The sequence below is a fragment of the Arachis stenosperma genome, chromosome 2 (assembly GCF_014773155.1).
Source record: "Arachis stenosperma cultivar V10309 chromosome 2, arast.V10309.gnm1.PFL2, whole genome shotgun sequence".
Lineage (NCBI taxonomy): Eukaryota > Viridiplantae > Streptophyta > Magnoliopsida > Fabales > Fabaceae > Arachis > Arachis stenosperma.
Window position 1 is genome coordinate 64,486,076 of NC_080378.1, and position 25,384 is coordinate 64,511,459.

A 25,384-nucleotide genomic window follows, 5' to 3' on the forward strand; every position below is an offset into this window, starting at 1 on the left:
CTCTGATGAGGAAGAAGAAACTAGGGAAGAGCAAGTTGTTCAGTACCTAGGATTTCTCATGAAGCTAAATGCCAAGTTGTTTGGTACAAAGCCATTGGAGGAAGAACCTCCATTGCTCATCAAGGAACTCAATGCCTTGGTTCAGCAGAAATTTCCTCAGAAGCTGCCGGATCCCAGACGCTTTCTAATTCCCTGCACCATAGGCACCATTACCTTTGATAAGGCTCTATGTGACCTACGGTCAAGAATAAACCTTATGCCACTGATGAGCGGATAATTTGTATGCTTTTTGGCATTGTTTTTAGTATGTTTTTAGTATATTTAGTTAGTTTTTAGTATATTTTTATTAGTTTTTAGTTAAAATTCACTTTTCTGGACTTTACTATGAGTTTGTGTGTTTTTCTGTGATTTCAGGTATTTTCTGGCTGAAATTGAGGGACCTGAGCAAAAATCTGATTCAGAGACTGAAAAGGACTGCAGATGCTGTTGGATTCTGACCTCCCTGCACTCGAAGTGGATTTTCTGGAGCTACAGAAGCCCAATTGGCGCGCTCTCAACGGCGTTGGAAAGTAGACATCCTGGGCTTTCCAGCAATATATGATAGTCCATACTTTGCCCAAGATTTGATGGCCCAAACCGGCGTTCAAAGTCACCCTCAGAATTCCCAGCGTTAAACGCCGGAACTGGCACCAAAGTGGGAGTTAAACGCCCAAACTGGCATAAAAGCTGGCGTTTAACTCCAAGAAGAGTCTCTACACGAAAATGCTTCAATGCTCAGCCCAAGCACACACCAAGTGGGCCCGGAAGTGGATTTTTATGTCATTTACTCATCTTTGTAATTCCTAAGCTACTAGTTCCCTATAAATAGGACCTTTTGCTATTGTATTTGATGTCTTGGAATCTTGGTAGCTATCTTTAGTCTTATGCTATCTTAGACCATGGAGGCTGGCCTCACGGCCAAGCCTAGACCTTGTTCTTATGTATTTTCAACGATGGAGTTTCTACACACCATAGATTAAGGTATGGAGCTCTGCTGTACCTCGAGTATTAATGCAATTACTATTGTTCTTCTATTCAATTCCGCTTGTTCTTGTTCCAAGATATCACTTGTTCTTCAACTTGATGAATGTGATGATCCGTGACACTCATCATCATTCTCACCTATGGACGTGTGACTGACAACCACCTCCGTTCTACCTTAGATTGGGTGCATATCTCTTGGATTCCTGATACACGACGCATGGTTGATTGCCTGACAACCGAGCCAGCCATTTCGTGAGATCAGAGTCTTCGTGGTATAGGCTAGAACTGATGGCGGCATTCAAGAGAATCCGGAAGGTCTAAACCTTGTCTGTGGTATTCTGAGTAGGATTCAATGATTGAATGACTGTGATGTGCTTCAAACTCGCGATTGTGGGGCGTTAGTGACAGACGCAAAAGAATCACTGGATTCTATTCCGACATGATCGAGAACCGACAGCTGGATAGCCGTGCCGTGACAGGGTGCGTTGAACATTTCCACTGAGAGGATGGGAGGTAGCCACTGACAACGGTGAAACCCTTGCATAATGCTTGCCATGGAAAGGAGTAAGAAGGATTGGATGAAGACAGTAGGAAAGCAGAGAGACGGAAGGGACAAAGCATCTCCATTCGCTTATCTGAAATTCTCACCAATGGAATACATAAGTATCTCTATCTTTATCTTTATGTTTTATTCATATATCACCCATAACCATTTGAGTCTGCCTGACTGAGATTTACAAGGTGACCATAGCTTGCTTCATACCAACAATCTCCGTGGGATCGACCCTTACTCGCGTAAGGTTTATTACTTGGACGACCCAGTGCACTTGCTGGTTAGTTGTGCGAAGTTGTGTTTATGCCATGGTATTGAGCACCAAGTCTTTGGGGCCATTACTAGGGATTATTTGAGTTGTGAAAAGTAGTGATCACAATTTCGTGCACCAAGTTTTTGGCGCCGTTGCCGGGGATTGTTTCGTGTATGGACAACTGACGGTTCATCTTGTTGCTTAGATTAGGTATTTTTCAGAGTTCTTAAGAATGAATTCTAGTGTTTCAAGGTGATGTTCTTATCATCACCAAAGCTGATTGATTCTCATCAATTTAGCTCTTGAATGCAATGTCCTGCTGAAGCTTGGCTATCCATGTCTAATTCCTTTAGACTGAAGCTTTAGACTAACATTGCATGATTCCTGGAATTCTCATTAAGAATTTTGATACCTTTATTTTCTTTTCCACTTAATTTTCGAAAAAAAAATCAAAAAAATTATAAAAATCATAAAAACCAAAAATATTTTATGTTTCTTGTTTGAGTCTAGTGTCTAATTTTAAGTTTGGTGTCTTGCATGCATTGTTTATTTGATCTTGGATCTATTTTCAAGTGAATAATACAGGGAACTAAAGATTCAGTACATGCAGCAGAGGAATTGTACAGAAAAAGCTGGGCGTTCAAAACGCCCAGTGAAGAAGGACAGACTAGCGTTTAAACGCCAGCCAGGGTGCCTGGTTGGGCGTTTAACGCCCAAAAAGGTAGAGCATTGGGCGTTAAACGCCAGAATGTGCACCATTCTGGGCGTTTAACGCCAGGATGGCACAAGAGGGAAGATTCTGTTTTCAATGCAAATTTTTTTCAAGTTTTCAAAGTTTTTCAAAATCAAATCTTTTTCAAATCAAATCTTTTCAATCAAATGTTTTCAAAATCAATTTCTTTCCTTTTTCAAAGATACTTGCTAACAATTAATGATTTGATTGAATATTTCAAGTATGTTGCCTTTTCTGTTGAGAGAGGTTTAATGTTTGAATCATATCTTTTCTTGTTAGGCAATTCATTAATTTTTAAAATCAAATCTTTTTAAATTGTTTTTCAAATCATATCTTTTTAAAACCATAACTTTTCAATCATATCTTTTTAATCACATATTTTTCAAAAAAAAAAGTTTTCAATCATATCTTCTTCAAAATCTTTTTCAAAATGTTTTTAAAATCTTTTTAATTAATTTTCGAAAAATCTCTTCCCCTCTTCTCACATCCTTCTATTTATGGAGTATCACTCCTCCTCAATGCACAATTCGAACTCTATCTCACTAAGTTCGAATTCTTCTACCCCTTTCTTCTATTTTTCTGTTCCTCTGACACCTCAAGGAATCTCTATACTATGACATAGAGGATTCCACATTTTCTTGTTCTCTTCTCTTTCATATGAGCAGGAACAAAGACAAAGGCATTCTTGTTGAGGCTGACCCTGAACCTGAAAGGACCTTGAAGCGAAAGCTAAGAGAAGCTAAGGCACAACTCTCTGTAGAGGACCTAACAGAAATCTTCAAAGAAGAAGAAACCATGGCAGCCGAAAACAACAACAATGCCAACAATGCAAGGAAGGTGCTGGGTGACTTTACTGCACCTACTCCCGACTTCTATGGGAGAAGCATCTCTATCCCTGCCATTGGAGCAAACAACTTTGAGCTTAAGCCTCAATTAGTTTCTCTAATGCAACAGAATTGCAAGTTCCATGGACTTCCATTGGAAGATCCTCATCAGTTCTCAGCTGAATTCTTGCAAATCTGTGATACTGTCAAGACTAATGGGGTTGACCCTGAGGTCTACAGACTTATGCTATTCCCTTTTGCTGTAAGAGACAGAGCTAGGATATGGTTGGACTTACAACCTAAAGACAGCCTGAACTCTTGGGAAAAGCTAGTCAATGCCTTCTTGGCAAAGTTCTTTCCACCTTAAAAATTGAGTAAGCTTAGAGTGGAAGTCCAAACCTTCAGACAGAAGAAAGGAGAATCCCTCTATGAAGCTTGGGAAAGATACAAACAATTGATCAGAAAATGTCCTTCTGACATGCTTTCTGAATGGAGCTTCATAGGTATTTTCTATGATGGTCTCTCTGAACTGTCCAAGATGTCATTGGATAGCTCTGCTGGAGGATCTCTTCATCTGAAGAAGACGCCTATAGAGGCTCAAGAACTAATTGAAATGGTTGCAAATAACCAATTCATGTACACTTCTGAAAGGAATCCTGTGAACAATGGGACAAATCAGAAGAAAGGAGTTCTTGAGATTGATACTCTAAATGCCATATTGGCTCAGAACAAGATATTGACTCAGCAAGTCAATTTGATTTCTCAAAGTCTGTCTGGAATGCAAAATGCACCAGGCAGTACTAAGGACGCTTCATCTGAAGAAGAAGCTTATGATCCTGAGAACCCTTCAATGGAAGAGGTGAATTACATGGGAGAACCCTATGGAAACACCTATAATTCTTCATGGAGAAATCATCCAAATTTCTCATGGAAGGATCAACAGAGACCTCAACAAGGTTTCAACAACAATAATGGTGGAAGAAATAGGTTTAGCAATGGCAAGCCTTTTCCATCATCTTCTCAGCAACAGACAGAGAATTCTAAGCAGAGCCACTCTGACTTAGCAACCATGGTCTCTGATCTAATCAAAACCACTCAAAGTTTCATGACTGAAACAAGGTCCTCCATTAGGAATTTGGAGGCACAAGTGGGACAGCTGAGCAAGAAAATTACTGAACTCCCTCCTAGTACTCTTCCAAGCAATACAGAAGAAAATCCAAAAGGAGAGTGCAAGGCCATCAACATGGCCGAATTTGGAGAGGAAGGAGAGGCAGTGAACGCCACTGAGGAAGACCTCAATGGGCGTCCACTGGCCTCCAATGAGTTCCCTAATGAGGAACCATGGGAATCTGAGGATCACACTGAGACCATAGAGATTCCATTTGATTTACTTCTGCCATTCATGAGCTCTGATGAGTATTCTTCCTCTGAAGAGGATGAGTATGTCACTGAAGAGCAAGTTGCTAAATACCTTAGAGCAATCTTGACGCTAAATAACAAGTTATTTGGAAATGAGACTTGGGAGAACAAACCTCCTTTGCTCACCAAAGAACTGGATGACTTGTCTAGGCAGAAATTACCTCAAAAGAGACAAGATCCTGGGAAGTTTTCAATACCTTATACCATAGGCACCATGACCTTCAAGAAGGCTCTGTGTGACTTAGGGTCAAGTGTAAACCTCATGCCTCTCTCTGTAATGGAGAAGCTAGGGATCTCTGAGGTACAAGCAGCAAGAATCTCACTAGAGATGGCAGACAATTCAAAGAAACAAGCCTATGGACTTGTAGAGAATGTTCTGGTAAAAGTTGAAGACCATTACATCCCTACTGATTTCATAGTCCTAGAGACTGGGAAGTGCATGGATGAATCCATCATCCTTGACAGACCCTTCCTAGCCACAGCAAAGGCTTTGATTGATGTTGATAGAGGTGAACTGATCATTCAAGTGAATGAGGAATCCTTTGTGTTTAAGGCTCAAGGATATCCCTCTGTCACTATGGAGAGGAAGCATGAAGAGCTTCTCTCAAAACAGAGCCAAACAGAGCCCCCACAGTCAAACTCTAAGTTTGGTGTTGGGAGGCCACAACCAAATTCTAAGTTTGGTGTTGAACCCCCACATTCAAACTCTAAGTTTGGTGTTGGGAGGTTCCAACATTGCTCTGAGCATTTGTGAGGCTCCATGAGAGCCCACTGTCAAGCTACTGACATTAAAGAAGCGCTTGTTGGGAGGCAACCCAATGTTATATTTTATCTATTTTTCTTTGTTATTTTATGTTTTCTGTAGGTTGATGATCATGAAAAGTCACAAAATCAATTGAAAAAGCAAAAACAAAATGAAAAACAGGAAGAAAAATAGCACACCCTGGAGGAAGAACCTACTGGCGTTTAAACGCCAGTAAGGCTAGCAGATGGGCGTTTAACGCCCAGTCCGGCACCATTCTGGGCGTTTAACGCCAGAAAGGGGCACCAGACTAGCGTTAAACGCCAAAAAAGGGCAAGCACTTGGTGTTAAACGCCAGAAATGGGCACCAGCCAAGCGTTTAACGCCAGAATTGGCTCAAAACACATTTTTGCATGCCATTTGGTGCAGGGATGACTTTTCCTTGACACCTCAGGATCTGTGGACCCCATAGGATCCCCACCAACCCCACCACCCTCTTTCTTCTTCACCCATTCACCAATCACCTCAATACCTCTTCCCCAAAAACCCTTCACCTATCCAATCCCATCTTTCTCTTCACCACTCACATCCATCCTTCATAAAACCCCACCTACCTCACCATTCAAATTTAAACCACTTTCCCTCCCAAACCCACCCATAATGGCCGAACCCTACCCCTTCCCTCACCCCTATATAAACCCATCTTCACTCCTTCATTTTCCCACACCCTAAACACTACTTCTTCCCCCTTTGGCCGAAAAATAGGCCTCCTCCATCTCTTTCATTTTCTTCTTCTTCTACTCTATTCTTTCTTCTTTTGCTCGAGGACGAGCAAACCTTTTAAGTTTGGTGTGGTAACAGCATTGCTTTTTGTTTTTCCATAACCATTTATGGCATCCAAGGCCGGAGAAACCTCTAGAAAGAGGAAAGGGAAGGCAAAAGCTTCCACCTCCGAGTTATGGGAGATGGAGAGATTCATCTCAAGGGTGCATCAAGACCACTTCTATGAAGTTGTGGCCTTGAAGAAGGTGATCCCTGAGGTCCCTTTCAAACTCAAAAAGAGTGAATATCCGGAGATCCGACATGAGATTCGAAGAAGAGGTTGGGAAGTTCTTACCAACCCCATTCAACAAGTCAGAATCTTAATGGTTCAAGAGTTCTATGCCAATGCATGGATCACCAAGAACCATGATCAAAGTGTGAACCCGGACCCAAAGAATTGGCTTACAATGGTTCGGGGGAAATACTTAGATTTTAGTCCGGAAAATGTAAGGTTGGCATTCAACTTGCCCATGATGCAAGGAGATGAACATCCTTACACTAGAAGGGTCAACTTTGATCAAAGGTTGGACCAAGTCCTCATAGACATTTGTAAAGAGGGCGCCCAATGGAAGAGAGATTCAAGAGGGAAGCCGGTTCAATTGAGAAGGCATGACCTCAAGCCCGTGGCTAGAGGATGGTTGGAGTTTATCCAACGCTCAATCATTCCCACTAGCAACCGGTCCGAAGTTACTATAGACCGGGCCATCATGATTCATAGTATCATGATTGGAGAGGAAGTGGAAGTTCATGAGGTTATAGCCCAAGAACTCTATAAGGTGGCAGACAAGTCCTCTACCTTAGCAAGGTTAGCCTTTCCTCATCTCATTTGTCACCTCTGTTATTCAGTTGGAGTGGACATAGAAGGAGACATCCTCATTGATGAGGACAAGCCCATCACTAAGAAAAGGATGGAGCAAACAAGAGACCCCTCTCATCATGAGATCCCTGAGATGCCTCAAGGGATGCACTTTCCTCCACAAGACTATTGGGAGCAAATTAACACCTCCCTAGGAGAATTGAGTTCCAACATGGGACAACTAAGGGTGGAGCACCAAGAACATTCCATCCTCCTCCATGAAATTAGAAAAGATCAAAGAATCATGAGAGAGGAGCAACAAAGACAAGGAAGAGACATTGAGGAGCTCAAGCACTCCATAAGACCTTCAAGAGGAAGAACAAGCCGCCATCACTGAGGTGGACCCGTTCTTTAATCTCCTTGTTCTTTATTTTCTTGTTTTTCGAATTTTTATGCTTATGTTTATTTATGTATGTGTCTTATGATCATTAGTGTCTTAGTGTCTATGCCTTAAAGTTATGAATGTCCTATGAATCCATCACCTTTCTTAAATGAAAACTGTTTTTATCACAAAAGAACAAGAAGTACAGGATTTCGAATTCATCTTTAAAACTAGCTTAATTAGTTTGATGTGGTGACAATACTTTTTGTTTTCTGAATGTATGCTTAAACAGTGCATATGTCTTTTGAATTTGTTGTTCATGAATGTTAAAGTTGTTGGCTCTTGAAAGAATGATGAAAAAGGAGACATGTTACTGAGGATCTGAAAAATCACAAAAATGATTCTTGAAGCAAGAAAAAGCAGTGAATACAAAAAAAAATGAAAAAATAAAAGAGCAAGCAGAAGAAGCCAATAGCCCTTTAAACCAAAAGGCAAGGGTAATAAAAAGGATCCAAGGCTTTGAGCATCAGTGGATAGGAGGGCCTACAGGAATAACATCCTGGCCTAAGCGGCTAAACCAAGCTGTCCCTAACCATGTGCTTGTGGCGTGAAGGTGTCAAGTGAAAACTTGAGACTGAGCGGTTAAAGTCGTGATCCAAGGTAAAAAGAGTGTGCTTAAGAACCCTGGACACCTCTAATTGGGGACTCTAGCAAAGCTGAGTCACAATCTGAAAAGGTTCACCCAATTATGTGTCTGTGGCATGTATGTATCCGGTGGTAATACTGGAAAACAGAGTGCTTTGGGCCACGGCCGAGACTCAATAAGTAGCTGTGTTCAAGAATCATCATACTTAACTAGGAGAATCAATAACACTATCTGGATTCTGAGTTCCTAAAAGAAGCCAATCATTCTGAATTTCAAAGGATAAAGTGAGATGCCAAAACTGTTCGGAGGCAAAAAGCTACTAGTCCCGCTCATCTAATTTGGAGCTAAGTTTCATTGATAATTTGAAGTCTATAGTATATTCTCTTCTTTTTATCTTATTTGATTTTCAGTTGCTTGGGGACAAGCAACAATTTAAGTTTGGTGTTGTGATGAGCGGATAATTTGTACGCTTTTTGGCATTGTTTTTAGTATGTTTTTAGTATATTTAGTTAGTTTTTAGTATATTTTTATTAGTTTTTAGTTAAAATTCAATTTTCTGGACTTTACTATGAGTTTGTGTGTTTTTCTGTGATTTCAGGTATTTTCTGGCTGAAATTGAGGGACCTGAGCAAAAATCTGATTCAGAGACTAAAAAGGACTGCAGATGCTGTTGGATTCTGACCTCCCTGCACTCGAAGTGGATTTTCTGGAGCTACAGAAGCCCAATTGGCGCGCTCTCAACGGCGTTGCAAAATAGACATCCTGGGCTTTCCAGCAATATATGATAGTCCATACTTTGCTCAAGATTTGATGGCCCAAACCGGTGTTCAAAGTCACCCTCAGAATTCCCAGCGTTAAACGCCGGAACTGGCACCAAAGTGGGAGTTAGACGCCCAAACTGGCATAAAAGCTGGCGTTTAACTCCAAGAAGAGTCTCTACACGAAAATGCTTCAATGCTCAGCCCAATCACACACCAAGTGGGCCCGGAAGTGGATTTTTATGTCATTTACTCATCTTTGTAATTCCTAAGCTACTAGTTCCCTATAAATAGGACCTTTTGCTATTGTATTTGATGTCTTGGAATCTTGGTAGCTATCTTTAGTCTTATGCTATCTTAGACCATGGAGGCTGGCCTCACGGCCAAGCCTAGACCTTGTTCTTATGTATTTTCAACGGTGGAGTTTCTACACACCATTGATTAAGGTGTGGAGCTCTGCTGTACCTCGAGTATTAATGCAATTACTATTGTTCTTCTATTCAATTCCGCTTGTTCTTGTTCCAAGATATCACTTGTTCTTCAACTTGACGAATGTGATGATCCGTGACACTCATCATCATTCTCACCTATGGACGTGTGACTGACAACCACCTCCGTTCTACCTTAGATTGGGTGCATATCTCTTGGATTCCTGATACACGACGCATGGTTGATCGCCTAACAACCGAGCGCTCGCCTGACAACCGAGCCAGCCATTCCGTGATATCAGAGTCTTCGTGGTATAGGCTAGAACTGATGGCGGCATTCAAGAGAATCCGGAAGGTCTAAACCTTGTCTGTGGTATTCTGAGTAGGATTCAATGATTGAATGATTGTGACGTGCTTCAAACTCGCAATTGTGGGGCGTTAGTGACAGACGCAAAAGAATCACTGGATTCTATTCCGACATGATCGAGAACCGACAGCTGGATAGCCGTGCCGTGACAGGGTGCGTTGAACATTTCCACTGAGAGGATGGGAGGTAGCCACTAACAACGGTGAAACCCTTGTATAATGCTTGCCATGGAAAGGAGTAAGAAGGATTGGATGAAAACAGTAGGAAAGCAGAGAGACGGAAGGGACAAAGCATCTCCATTCGCTTATCTGAAATTCTCACCAATGGAATACATAAGTATCTCTATCTTTATCTTTATGTTTTATTCATATATCACCCATAACCATTTGAGTCTGCCTGACTGAGATTTACAAGGTGACCATAGCTTGCTTCATACAAACAATCTCCGTGGGATCGATCCTTACTCGCGTAAGGTTTATTACTTGGACGACCCAGTGCACTTGCTGGTTAGTTGTGCGAAGTTGTGTTTATGCCATGGTATTGAGCACTAAGTCTTTGGGGCCATTACTAGGGATTATTTGAGTTGTGAAAAGTAGTGATCACAATTTCGTTCACCAGCCACTCTCTATAATAGAGAAGTTGAGGATCTTCGAGGTACAAGCTACAAGAATCTCACTAAAAATGGCAGACAGGTCAATGAAAAATGCTTATGGTCGTGTAGAGGATGTCTTAGTAAAGGTTGAGAACCTTTACATCCCTGCAGATTTCATAATATTGTATACTGAGGAGGAAGAGGATTAATCCATCATCCTTGGAAGACTCTTCCTAGCCACTGCCAATGCCATAATTGATGTAGCAAAGGGAGAGCTGATTCTACAGTTATGGGAGGACCACATCTTGTTCAAGATGCCTAACCCTAACTTTCCCTCTGACAACAAAGAAATAGTTGTGCAACACTTAGTCTTCCAATCCTCTCTCTCAGTGCAAGGTTATACAGAGACCTCAGACACGAATTCTAATTTTGGTGTTGGACAGCCATTATCAAGCACTGAGAACAAAGGTACTAAGAAGAAAGTATCTAAAGGCTGGAGGGATAAGAAAATCCCCACTGAAGGCCTCTCACCTGGCATGAGAGTTATCTTCACAGACAATCCAGTCATTTCATACACTGTGAACAGGATCCTGTCTCTGGAACATGTGGAACTTATCCATGATAGCACAGGCAAGAAATTCACTGTAAGGGGCAAAATTTTACGCCCCTATCCATCTCCGTAAATAGCTAACTGTCAAGCTAGTGACGTTAAAGAAGGGCTTGTTGGGAGGTAATCCATCAATAATTAATGTTTTCTTATTTTTCTTTAAGTTTATTTAAGTTATTTTAGTTTAATTTTCATATTTGTTTAAGTTTGTGATCATGTGCAGCAATTAGAAAAGAAACAGAAATAGTCAGAGCTGGAAACAGAACACTCTGGAGCAGAGACCTTGTTGGCGTTGAACACCAGCTGGTGCGTGAAATTTAACTTTGCATAACGAGGTCGTAATACCTCACCACCTCTGATTTACGAACTTAAGCATAAAGTTCTGTGTGGTAGAGTGCTACATTCTTTTACTACCCGAGCTCTTTTCTCGCTCAGTTTTCTCTTCCTTCCTTGAACTGATTTTGAGCCAGGATACACAGATAGTTTGTGTGATGTTAACTCAGGTGAGATTCTTCGAATATCAGATGTTTTCCAAGCAAAAAACATTGGAATTTTCTTGTAGAAGTCGGATCAACTCCTATTTGATCTCTTGATGGAGTTTTAACCTTATACTTCTGGTTTTCTCAAGATTTCACTAATTTGCACCTCCTCCAGTTTCCCTTATGGTTCAGATTAGAGTGGTTCTCTTTCTCTAGGGCTACCAAATTTCGACACATATACATGTCCTCCAGTAATCATCCCTTTAAGACTAAGGCATTTATTGTAACATCTCCTCCTTAGGGCTTGATCTCTATGTATTATTACAATACCCTCATTTCCTATAAGTGCATTGTCGACAGAAGGAACATCAACCACTATGTAATCAATCTTTAAGGTGTTGTTTTTTGCACTTTTTTCGAAAATAGTATATAGACTAATGAAATCTAGTGGTTTGATCAGGATTTTGTTTTACCCAACTAGACTATCGAAATAGGCTCTTAAATATTTTAGGTCTAGCCTAAGCATGTCAAGTGTCTCTTTAAACAAAATATCAGTCAAACTACTCAGGTCGACTAGAGTTTTGTGCAAATTAGCGTTGGCCAAAATCATTGTGATCATTATTGGGTCATCATGTCTGGGTAAGACCCTTCGGTAGAGGTCTTAATTCTTTTCTCCAATTTGGTGTTTTTTTTATGTCTTTTACGTAAAGTCCATAAAATGTCTCCTTCCATAATTAGTATGCAATCATGTGAATATTATGAAATGTATTTTCTTTTTCTTGCAAAAGAATAGCATGTGAATTGATTTTTGGATTAATTAATTATTGTCCAATTTGATCAAAGTTAATTATAAAAGGAACTTAGTCACCAAGAAAAATTATAAAAAGAATTTGATTATTCAATATTTCTAAAAAAGTTGCGTGTATATGTATATATTTATTACTCTTATTTAACTTCTATTTAACCTATTAAAGCATTAAACGTTTGAACTGATAAGTGAACAATTTATGATCTCCTGTTTGGTTTTATACTTCAATCGTGCTACGTTACCAAGAAGTAATCTATCAATATATGCCAAAAGGTTATTGCGTTACTAGACAAAGCCCACTTATTTAAAAAAATACATCCTAAATTAACCTAGTTAATCCTAATACCACCTGTTTACCCCTCTAACCCTACTATAACCCTTTTTCACTTCTTCTTACAGTGGAAACACACTCCCACTCCCCATCTCTACTTGCAGCGCCGCATAGCACGCCGTATTGCTGTCTTTGCCGATCACATTCGTCAACAGAGTCAACGCTGTCGAAAAACTAGTTGCCGCCACTAAGATGCATCTCTTCTCTGCTGGACCAGCCGACGGTGCGTCCGCGTGCTCTGCCTCCACGCAAGCCGCGTTGAAAATCTCCCTGTCCTGCCGAAGCACCACCATCCCATTTCATCTCTTGTATCTGCTCAGCCCCATTCAGCGCCGCAACTAGCACCTGCTCCAAGACACCTCGCGCAGACGCTTCCTCTTTTGTTGGCGCCACTGATCTAACAGGTTAGTAGTAATATTTCAGGGTTTATGTACCTAGATGTGGCTGATCTGTTGAGGGTTCATATACCTAGATTAGGTATTCATATAAGATGCATTTTTTAATTTGTGGATGTTATTTTTTTGTAATATTAGAAATTAAATTATATGAATTGATCTGAATCTTTTATGATTATTAGTTCATTGTGCTTTGCTGGAGAGCTTTTGTATGCATTATTGCTTGTTTTTGTTTAGAGAATCCTCAAATGTAGGATAAAAATGAGGTTAAGATAGTATATAGAGTAAATGTTGTGCATTAAAATTGGGTTTGCATGTGGTCAAAGTAAACTTCAAGCATTAAGATAGTCTAGGGAGTAAATGTTGTGCCATTTTGTAGGTGTCTTTTCAGGATGTGTCTAACTATGGATGTGTTTTCTAATTGAGGTGTCTTTTTTGTCGTGTCTTTTCTGGTCGTGTCTTTAAGGCTTATATATCTATGTATATATATCGATAGCTCTTTTTAGATCAAGTTCTGGACCAAGAAAAAGAAATGGAATGATAAGGAAAATGGATCAGGATGTGTTTAACTATGGATGTAATTTTTAATAGAGGTGTCTTTTCTGGTTGTGTCTTCTATGCATGTGTCTTTTTGTCTTTGATGTGTCTACTAATGGAGCTGTGTTCTAATGGACATGTCTTCCATTTCCTTAATGGATATGTCTTTTATGGATATATCTTATATTTAAAATTTACTTGGATATGTCTTTAATAGATGTGTCTCCTATTGAATGTGTATTTATTGGATATGCCTTCTGATAAAAAAACTTTTTTGAATGTGTCTTTAATAGATGTGTCTTTTGATATAAGAGAGGAAAATTGTGGCTGCTTGCATTAAGTATGAAAAGTTGGAAGAGCAGATGAAGGAAGCTACAACTAACTTGGTCTCTCAAGCAAGTCAGATAGAGGAACCAAAGTTCCATCCCAAGAAGTGTGATCAAAAGGTTGCTAACATGAAGAGTGCTCTGATCGAATAGTTTCTTGTTGGATTCTCATGTTTTTTTAGATTAAGTGATTTATACTCTTAAGGATTTGTTAGATTCTTATTTTGAACGTTAAGAAACATAGTTTATTCATCAATGTAGACATATTCTCAAAAGTTTATATGAATGTATGTGCACATGATTTTTCCAAGCTTCTCAGTTTTCCTTTAGACATATTTATATCAATGCAAGTTCAGTTGTTTGTTACATCTATTTGGTTATAGTAATCTTGTAACTATAAAGTGGTCACTATAAATTTGTCATCATTCATTCAACTTATCCATACAATTTGCATCACTGTAGAATTAGGAATTCATCATGACAAAAAATAATGCAAGAACTTTCTATTTCGTTAGAGGGTAAAGCTACATCGTTTAGTAAATTATTATATCAATACTATACAACTTACTAAACAAAGAACAATTTTCTATTTGCTACACTTGGATTACGTCTTTTCCACTTCATCCGATTTATCAACTGTTTCAAATTTCTCTTCCATTAGTTCAAATTCATCAATCATCTTAAAGTAGATTTTTTGCTTTTTCAATGTGGTCTTGTAGCTCGGAATCCTTGAGCGTATCTTCTGATGACATGGTACATTGCTTCTGCAAAAAGAAAAAATGAAGAATAAATAGAGCTGTTGTGATTTATTAGCAACTCAGCTTCTTTAATTTGTTGATCCTCTTTAAAGCTGGCAGAACATTAAATAGTAGCTAAGACCAACTTAAATTGTAAAAATCATCTCTGCTAGTGGAGATTTAGTAAAATAGAAGTATAGACTTATTTAGAAACTTTACAAATCGTGTTAAAGTTTTAACTTCCATAAAGACGCAGCAATCTTAAAGCAAACTTGAAAATGAATGTAATTAAACCAAGTTGCCTACTTATTATAACATATGCAAAGCACCAAAGACGACATACCTCAGGGGAACCAGGAGCAATACCAATCAAGAACAATCATTTTTCTATAGGGTCACATAGATAATTAATGAGTTGATTGTTTGCCAAATTAGTTCTTTCAAACATTTTCGCAGGTTCAAAATCTCCTACATGATACATATATTACAGATCAACAAACCATTTAACAATTTTCATACAAGCTACAAGCACCTCAACCAAAATGCATAAGATGAAAAACATATTTGAATTAGCAGAATTACGTCTCACCTTCAATTGACCAATGGTATACAGACGTCTGCGTCACAAGACTAACAACTTGGGGCTAATCCCATTCCAAAAAATACATGTACATAAAATAATCACATTCCAAAGGGATTAAATTAAAAATAAAAGAAACAATTATAACTAAAAAAAACATCTTTTAAAAATAGATGGACGATGGATGATAGAACAAACTAGGAATCTCTTACTGAAAAATAAGGCCATATTTCTGAGATCCATATGGCAAACTAACTGAAATATTTTTTATCTTTGAGTTGTTATTACAACATTCAACATTAATGCAATGAATACAGAAAGCTTGACAAAACAGAAACAATTGAAAGAGACTCCAATACATAAACTGCAGTTCCATTATTATCAATAGAGAACAATGTATGCCATGCACTTCAGTACTTACCTAATTCCTAAAAAACCTATAAAAATTACTTTGAGATTAGAAAATGCACAATACAATGTAGTACTTTGTAAATCTGATACGAATTATCTCAGTCCCCTAACTCCTACCTCAACCTACTCATGCAATTCAACAAATTTCACTCAGAAAAGGGGAAAAAAAGGCACAGTCTATCGAATTCCCAATAAATACTAAGCCCTAGATAAATCTCTCAACTTGAAATATTTTTCTTTTTTTCCCCAAAAAACAGAAATGGAAAATATTTCAGACATGTTTTGCTCAGTTTCGGTTGAAATTAGCAAAATAGAAAAATCCAAATGAAACATTGAATCTAGAAATTGAAGAAAAGGAGCAATGAATTGAGTGAATAATAACAAATTTTTATGCAAGAGAGAGAGAGGGGAGGTTTAGGGTTGAGAACTGACGGTGATGGACGGCGATGGAACAACGTGAATGTTGGACGATGCTGTGACAACGTAGTGGAGGACCACATAGGGAGGACGCGCCACTGAGGCACGGTTGAGGAGAGTGACGCGAGGGCGGCAGTGCGATGGAGACCGGCGAGGCGAGGGAGAAAGAGGTAACGCCGGCGCTGAGTAAGGTGGCGTTCTCAAAGAGGCAACGTCGGCGCCAATGAAGAAAAGAGAAGAAGAAGCACAACGCAGAGAGAGTAATGTATGGGTGGAAGCAAAATAGAATTAGTGTAAAATTTGAATGTGTCTTTTTCAAATTTCAATTTTTTATTAAATTCTTAATTGCTATAACAAATTATATTTAATTAATTTTAATTATTGTTGGTAATAGTCGGCAGATACAATTCTTGGGGTCTGTCTAAAATTAGCTCAAATCTTTTGAGCTTATCTAATGCACCATTCAATTTAAAGCATTAGATTAGATTGATAACAGATCTAATGGTTTATATTTAATTCATAAATAATTTATTACAATTTATACTAAAAAATAACAAATCTTTCAATATTTTAAATTTGCCCCAATAATAAAACCCTCATATTAGCTCATATTTTTCCTATCTCTATTCAATTTTGGCTCAGCTCCCAGAAGAACTTTCCAAAAAGAAAACCTATCAACACCTTCATGGAAGACCACCAATCACCCTGCTGCTTCTTCCTCTCCGATCTTCCACACCAGGTACCCTCCATGTCTCTATTCAATTTCGCGATTTCATCGAAATTTTTGTGATTCTCGTCATTTTTTTTCTCATTCCACCGAAATCTCGTGAATTCGTTTCATCTGTACCAGGTTCAACTCGTTGAGGTCAACACCGCTGTAGTCGTTGAACTCGAGTATCTCAATGTATGCGTAAGGATATAGCAGATCTTGCGATGATTCGAATAGAAAGTAAAGCAGAGAGAGAATACGAGATAGAAGCACATTTTGCAAAACGGTGAGTAACCCTAACAGTGTCCACAATTGTGATAATATCTCCATTTCTAGAATGCTAATAAGCTGATATTTGTGTTTGCTGGTTTGAGATTTGTTATTCTTGAGGAATGGTGGAGTGGAAAATGGAGTGAGAATTTGTTTGTTTCTTTTCACATTTTTTCCTTTTTTTTCCTTTGGATTATAACTTTGGAGGTTCTTATACATTGTATAAAGTGCGAACAGGATCTGCTAAAGATTGGTGTTTTGGGTTTGGGATCAAAATAAAAGCAGCATTGAGCATATTGCAGAGATAGAGTAGGTTAAAGTTAAAAGCCAACAATAGAATGGCCAATTTTGAATAAAAATATTGCGAGATGAGTGAGGATATGGTGGTTCACATATGGTGGTTCACAAGAAACTCCAAAAAGTACTTAGTAACTGTGATTCAGAATATACAAACAATTCAAAGCCCTAATAATTGACTCCTAATTCTACTCAACTTGCATAGTAGAATTTGCTTCCTCTAAGATTCTCAATAGTTCCTTTAACATTTTGCTATGCAAAATCAAAATGAGACAGGCAATGTTTATGCTATAGTTTGAGTAAGTTCACTATGTTAGTGCTATCACAACTTGCATGCAAAAAATATCCGGTTTTGTTCCTTGATGGCGAATGAATTTTCATTTATTCTTCTCTTCTTTCCGATTAGCTGAAATATCGATCAGTGTTTAGTGGTTGGTTCCAGGAGTCTGAATCGTGTTTGTTCCAGGAATGTGAATCGCAGAAGTCAGACATGGTTCCTGCCCCATGCAGAACAAAATCACTCATTAAAACAGAGCGCAGTATGATTCAGCTGTTCTCTTCTGTCATACTGCTCTAGGTCAATAGGAAACTGCAAAGCATGTCCAATTAATCAGACGCTAAATAATGCTAGAGAAGGGAAATTGAATAAAAAAATATTTATAATGGTGAAAACTCTGTACATCATTTAAAATACTCAAAGTTGTTGTGCGTATGTTACTATTTGACAAGCTTCCATCAGGAAGTGGCTCAAGCTAATTCTTCAACAAAGTTAGTACTCTATGATCCAAAAACTCTAATTGGAGCTGTTTCCTACAAAATAGACAAATAGTTGGTGGAAAATAACCAAAGAAAATATGCACATGAACATAAAGTATTAAGGAAACACCAGATCACACTTAATATGACAGAAAATCAATAACTTACTTCGAGAGGATTTCTGTTAGAAGATCCAACTTCTTTAGTTTATTAATGGCAGGCTTCCCCTGTCTATTAAGTTCAGCATCCTTTTCAGTTGTGACCTCAAGCTCAGCCATGACGTTCTCAACTAATAAAGCTATTTCTACAAGACTTCTCTCATTCTTCTTCTTTTTCTTTCCTATCTTGAAAAGATCCTTAATTTCATCATCCTCTTCACCTTCCTCTACCAAGAAAATCAACATATGTCAGGTGTCAAAAGCTTTATAGTAAAACACTCCAACAAAACACATAATTGATTTCTTGAAGAAATTGTCTCTAACTAGATCATAAACAGAGACCGAATAGCTTGAAATGAAAAGAAAGCTTAAGTTACATCCATCACATATTTTGGTTTACAACATGCTACTAGTACCAAAACATTATCCTAATCAGAAGGATATCAAACACAATGGATCTGCTATTCTGCTTACAGGAGAATCTAGCAGTAAAAAGAAAAAATTCGGGAGAATTAATCACCAACCTGGGGAGCATCACCAGGAGAACGAGGTTCATCACTGCCTATAGTGACCACCAGCTTCCACCCCAGTGTTGTCTATAAAGTTGTCATCATCCGCATTCCTAACACCCTCATGATCATCCTATATAATGGAAACGAAATTTTTAAACAAAATCATAATACTAATTTCTAAATTTGCAAACAGACTAAACCAAATCAAACAGCAGTAACAAATAAAAATAGAACAAAAGATAGAACTAGAGCATCATGAACAGAATCATAAACATAGAAATTAAAATCAGAATCATAAGAACAAATTCTAAAATTTTTTAACCCTCATAAACAGAATCCAAAAGAATTCAAACAACCGAATAAACAGAACAAAAAAATAATTGAATGAAATCAATGAAACAAATTCGTATGGAAAACCTAAACAAAAAATAAGTAGAATAAAAAAATAATTGAATGAGTTCAATGAAGCAGATTCATACAACAAGAATATAAAAGGAACGAAAAAAGCGAAATCAATGAAGCAAGTTCATACCTAAAGCTGAGGTTCCATTGAAACTCTGGAAGTGGAGGATGAAGGAGGAGACGGAGCACCACGGCGTTGATGACGACTAGAAGAGAGAAGAGAGAACAGAGAACAGAGATACTGAGAATAAACGATGGAGAGAAAGAGTCTAATAGCGACGCCGGAAGATGGGCTGAAACTGGCATCGAGTGCCGTATTGGACGGCGATGGTAATGGCAGAGATCAAAGAAGAGTGGAGCAGATGGCAATGACTTTGTGGATAAATTGAAAAGTGAGATGAAAAATTAAGGTTTTATTAGATAAATTTTAAAAATATTTATGGTAAAGATAAAAAAATTATTATTATTATTAAACTCCAATATAAGATACATTTACAAATTATTTTTTGTGCATATTAAAAAAACTCAAAAGTTTTGAACTTACTAAAACAGACCCAATTCTTGATATCGTATACTTTTCTTTTAAATAAACAGAAAATGTGAAATTGTGGAAAAGTCTTCTTTCCTTCTCTCTCTCACTGGTCAAAGTCTTCACCCTCCGATTTCCCACTTTCGCCTTATATATGGCAACTACTAACCACTCATAAGCACACACACGGAATCCCTGTGCATCCTCAGCGAAAATCACTCGATTCCTTCTCTCCTTTGATTCTTCAAATCGTCAATTAAAAATCTTTTAAAAACAGTCAAAACTCACAAACACAACGAAACAGAACCATGGCTCAGCCGTCATGCTCAGCGGCGCAACTGGCACAATACTTCGGCCCCAACGCCACCAACGCTGCAGCCGCTGCAAGTCTCATATGCGATCAGTTCACCGCCGTGAGTATGCAGTACAAAGACACCAAGCACGCGGTGGACAGCACCTACCTCCTCTTCTCAGCCTATCTCGTCTTCTCCATGCAGCTCGGCTTCGCCATGCTCTGCGCCGGCTCCGTCCGCGCCAAGAACACCATGAACATCATGCTTACCAACGTCCTCGACGCCGCTGCCGGCGGCCTCTTCTACTACCTATTCGGTTTTGCCTTTGCTTTCGGCGTCCCCTCCAATGGGTTCATCGGCCGCCACTTCTTCGGCCTCAAGCAAGTTCCTTCTGAAGCTCAGGATTTTGACTACAGCAACTTCCTCTACCAGTGGGCCTTCGCCATCGCCGCCGCTGGCATCACAAGCGGCTCTATCGCGGAGCGGACGCAGTTCGTCGCTTACCTCATCTACTCATCCTTCCTCACTGGCTTCGTCTACCCCGTTGTGTCGCATTGGATCTGGTCCACCGATGGGTGGGCCAGTGCCTTCAACACAGGGAACCTCCTCTTCGGATCTGGAGTCATCGATTTTGCGGGATCCGGAGTCGTTCACATGGTCGGTGGCATTGCCGGTTTATGGGGTGCCCTAATTGAGGGGCCCAGAATAGGCCGTTTCGATCACACCGGCCGAGCGGTGGCTTTACGTGGGCACAGTGCATCATTGGTGGTACTTGGTACTTTCATGCTCTGGTTTGGTTGGTATGGATTTAACCCTGGCTCTTTTAACAAGATTCTAGTTTACTACGACGAATCTGGCAATTATTATGGTCAATGGAGTGCTGTTGGTAGGACCGCAGTAACTACAACCTTAGCCGGTTGTACGGCCGCCCTAACAACACTTTTTGGGAAAAGGATATTGTCTGGTCACTGGAACGTGACTGATGTTTGTAACGGGTTGCTAGGCGGGTTCGCAGCGATCACGGCCGGATGCTCTGTCGTGGAGCCTTGGGCTGCAATTGTGTGCGGCTTTTTTGCCTCCTTGGTTTTGATTGGCTGCAATAAATTGGCTGAAAAAGTCAAATATGACGACCCGTTGGAGGCCGCTCAGCTTCATGGCGGCTGCGGCGCGTGGGGTGTGATTTTCACCGCTCTCTTTGCGAAGAAGGAGTATGTGAAACAGGTCTACGGGTCGGGTCGGGGGCACGGGCTGTTAATGGGTGGTGGCGGAAAACTGCTGGCGGCGCATGTGATTCAGATTCTGGTTATTACTGGTTGGGTGAGTGCTACAATGGGTCCACTTTTCTTTGTTTTGAATAAGATGAAGTTGCTTCGGATCTCACCGGAGGATGAACTCGCGGGTATGGATCTGACCCGACATGGTGGGTTTGCTTATGCTTACGAGGACGATGAATCGCACAAGCATGGGATTCAGTTGAAAAGAATTGAGCCAAACGCTTCCTCAACTCCTACCACAGAATGATGATAAGTTTTTCATATTTGCACTTGCATATCATGTATTTTTGCTAGGTATAAAAATAAGATTTGTCTTTTTGTTATTTTGTCTCCCTCGTTCTCTTTGTTTGGGCTTTGTAAATGTAATATTAATTAGGTAAATTTTATAATGGTTACAAAACTTTAAGCATATTTAAAAAATTTTGTTAAAATTATAATATTATTTTAATATTTATTAATGTTTTAATTTAATTATATTTTTAACAAATAGTCAAATATTAAATATAAATGTAATTTTAGTTACAATTTTACCTATCGAAGTTTCATGATTTGTTAATTTAATTATATAAATTTATTTGTAGCATTGTACTTTTTGTCATGTGTTAAAATTAAGTCATATAATATAAATACAAATGCAAAGAAAGAAAAAGTAAAAGAAAGACAAGGGGAGTTAGACAAGTGGAGTTGTTCAATACAAATTTTCTGGGTTTTTTAGTTAATATTTAATTTAGTTTCTAAATTTATCTGGAAATCTCAATTAATATTTAATAAATTTATATTCTAATTTTTAAAAATTCTCTCTAATATGGTTTAACTCAAATATTCTTCTAGTATAATTGATATTTTTAAAATTCTAATTTTCTTCTATTTTAAAAGTTTTGAAAATTTTTTATTTAATTATGCTATAAATAGTAACATTTTATTTTATTTAATACATAGTAAGTTTAGACAACAATAAAAATTTATGTGTATTGACATATTTGACCATTCACATATATATTAAATTGTATTAACACAAAATTAAAGAGGGAGTAAAAATTTTTTTCTAGGAAAAGAATTTAATAATGAATTTTTCTAAAATAAATACAAATAAAAATTAAGAATCAAGAATTAAGAATTACGTCAAAAAAATTACGTATGTTTTAAAAAGATTTTTTTTTAATCAATGAACATTTTAAAAAATTAAGAATTACTAAAAAGTTCTTTCACTTTATTTTACATTATTTTATTAATAACAAATTAAAAAAAGAATAATATAGCTAACAGAAAAATAATTGACTGAAAATATTTATCATATTTTATATACCATGATATCATTACTAAAATATGTATAAGCTAAGTAGTTAAAGTGGTGAGATGATAATCTTTTTTTTATTACTTGAATGTAAATGACAATAGTATACTTGAATGTCAATGATAATAGCATAGAGATCTAAATAAAACTAAACACTCATATTACATACCATGTCAACAAAAATAAATACAAAAGAAAAAACTTTTAATAGGACAATAACATGAAAATAAAAGTATTATTTTTGGTGGAAAAAATCGATCCACATATAGCATATCTCTCCGGATTTGCATGTATAATAATTGTTCATACCCTAATTCAATAAATAAAAGTCATTCTCAATAGAGATAAAAGACCCACCAAAAAAGGTGACCTTCTCAGGTAGCTACTCCCGAGAATCTCGACTGAAAATTTTATCTTCTCTAATAAGATAAGTCCTAACAAACTCTCAAGATAAAGGGAACAATTAGCCATCAGAAAAGATGGAATTACTCCAACAAAGGTGGTTATCGACTCTACTATAAATACATTGACACCTCTCAGGTATAGACACGTTCTAATCTACTAAAAACCTTCCTAAAATCCTTGCAAATTTAAGCATCGGAGTCTCTTGCAGGTACCACCCTTCACCTCCTTACGAGGAACTCAGACAGGCGGCACCTCGGCACTAAAGAGGTCAGACGCTACCATACTAAGGGATCTGGACCTCATGTTCAGCCCCAAATCAATGTTTTAGGTAACCTTCGGAATATTAGCGCCATTGCCGGGGACTTGGAATTCGCCTATTGACAATGGCAGACCACTAGCATGAGTACAGTCACTCAGCATCTGAATCTGAGCAAGAAGCTCAGCTAAAAGGCCAGGCCATCATACTCCCGCCTCTACCACAAAACCCTCATAGGCCTCACGGAGAAGGGACTTTGGGAAATCTTCACCCAAGGAGGATCCATTCTGAAGTCCATGAAGAATTGAAGATTGATGGTTTAGAAGTTATAATAAATTCTCGTTGTAAGTATAGTTTCTAAACCAAGCAATCAACCTTTCTTACAAATGTTTTGGTTGTCACAAGTAACAAACCCCTTTGAAATTGATAACCGAAGTATTTAAACCTCGGGTCGTCTTCTCAAGGAATTGCAGGGATGTGTTCTTATTATTCGTTAAGTTTGTGTAAATTGGGGTTTTGGATTAAGAAATAAGAAGAGTGAATTGCAGAGAAAAAAAAATAATAACAATAAAAAGCATTGACTAAGAGAAGATTAATCGGAAGTTCTATCCTTGTTGGAATTTTCTCAAGATCAATTAATAATTGGTAGTTGTTTCTACTTAGTTAACCCTCAACGAATGAAGGAAAGTCAAGTTAAAAGTCAACTTCTATTCACAAGTCCTAATCCTCTCCCTTGGGAAGGATTAGAGTTAGTGACTAACAAGCCAACTAACAATGAACCAATTACAATTGAACTCTTGAGTATTCCGACTCAAGGTTCTCCTTTTAATCAACTCCCAATCAAGTTGGGAGTCTACTCTATCAACATGCATACCATCTTCGTTGTTGGGAGAAGGGAGCAGAAAAGAGACATGATAATAAAATTGAGAGAAATTAAATAAATAATAAAATTAAATGAAAAAGTACTCTTTGCATTAACAATTTAAATGAACATTGAACCTCGAGCTCAGAAGAATTGTAAGTTGAAATAATAATAAATCCTAAATCATTTAAGAGGAATCCTAATCCTAAGAGAGAGGAGAGAGAGGAGAGAGCCTCTCTCTCTAAAGCTACATCTAAATTATGAAAAATGAATTATGAGTCCTCTCTTTCATTCCTCCACTTTGCAGCCTTTAATCTGTGTTTTCTGGGCTTGAAACTGGGCCGGAAATAGCCCAGAATTCGCTGGTTATGAAATCTGCCACGCTGATTTTTGCAGATGCGACGTGTCCGCGTGGAGCGTGCGTTTGCGTCTTTTATCTGTACGGCAACTATGACAAATTATATATCAAATCGAAGCCCCAGACGTTAGCTTTCCAATGCAACTAGAACCACGTCATTTGGACTTCTATAGCTCAAGTTATGACTATTTGAGTGCGAAGAGGTCAGGCTGACAGCTTTGGCAATTCCTTTAGTTTCTTGTATTCCTTCCACTTTTGCGTGCTTCCTTTCCATCCTCTAAGCCATTCCTGCCCTGTAATCTTTGAAATCACTTAACACACATATCAAGACATCAAATGATAATAAGAGAGGATTAAACATAGCAAAATTAAGACCAAAGAAGCATGTTTTCAATCATAGCATAGAATCAAGATGGAAAATGTAAAACATGCAAATCATATGAATAAGTGGGTAAAGAGTTGATAAAAACCACTCAATTAAGTACAAGATAAACCATAAAATAGTGGTTTATCAACCTCCCCACACTTAAACATTAGCATGTCCTCATGCTAAGCTCAAGAGAAGCTATAAAGGAGTGAAGAGGAATGATAGAGAGTATGAAATGCAACCTATCCATGTGAATGCAACTACATGCAAAATGTTTCTACCTACTTGGTTAAAAGTAAATAAGTTTTCTAAGACAAATATGAATCAAATTCCACTTATTCAAATTTCACAATAAAAGATAAGTAAACTTGTAAGAAGATAGCTTGTGAAAGTAGGGAACATAGAATCAAGCATTGAACACTTACTGGTAGTGTATATCACTCTAGTCTCTCTAGTGTATAGGATAATCACTCTATTCTTCTCTAATCATGCTTTCTAAACTTTGTTCTTCAACTAACCAATCAACAAATATTTAATGTATACATACAAACATCATGAGGTCTTTTTCAAGGTTATAATGGGGCTAAGGTAAGGGTAAGGGTATATATAAGGCTAAGTGAGCTAATAATTGAACCCTTGATTAGTCTAAGATGTCACCTAACATATACATACTCTA

General features: G+C 38.1%; 1 protein-coding gene and 1 non-coding gene across 2 annotated transcripts; one reads left to right on the forward strand and one right to left on the reverse strand.

Moving 5' to 3' along the window:
• Nucleotides 1-3,762: 3,762 nt before the first annotated feature.
• On the reverse strand, nucleotides 3,763-3,870 carry LOC130964359 (small nucleolar RNA R71). The gene has a single exon (XR_009080456.1). It is a non-coding gene; the product is annotated as a small nucleolar RNA R71 (small nucleolar RNA).
• A 15,860-nt stretch (nucleotides 3,871-19,730) lies between these two features.
• LOC130960664 (ammonium transporter 1 member 1-like) lies at nucleotides 19,731-21,637 on the forward strand. Its single transcript, XM_057886109.1, has one exon. The coding sequence runs from the start codon at nucleotides 19,908-19,910 to the stop codon at nucleotides 21,411-21,413; it is 1,506 nt and encodes a 501-aa protein (XP_057742092.1). The 5' UTR covers nucleotides 19,731-19,907; the 3' UTR covers nucleotides 21,414-21,637.
• The last annotated feature ends 3,747 nt before the right edge of the window (nucleotides 21,638-25,384 follow it).

Excerpts from the sequence above, each read along its gene's own strand:
- LOC130960664 (XM_057886109.1), top strand. The coding sequence starts at position 19,908 with ATGGCTCAGCCGTCATGCTCAGCGGCGCAACTGGCACAATACTTCGGC.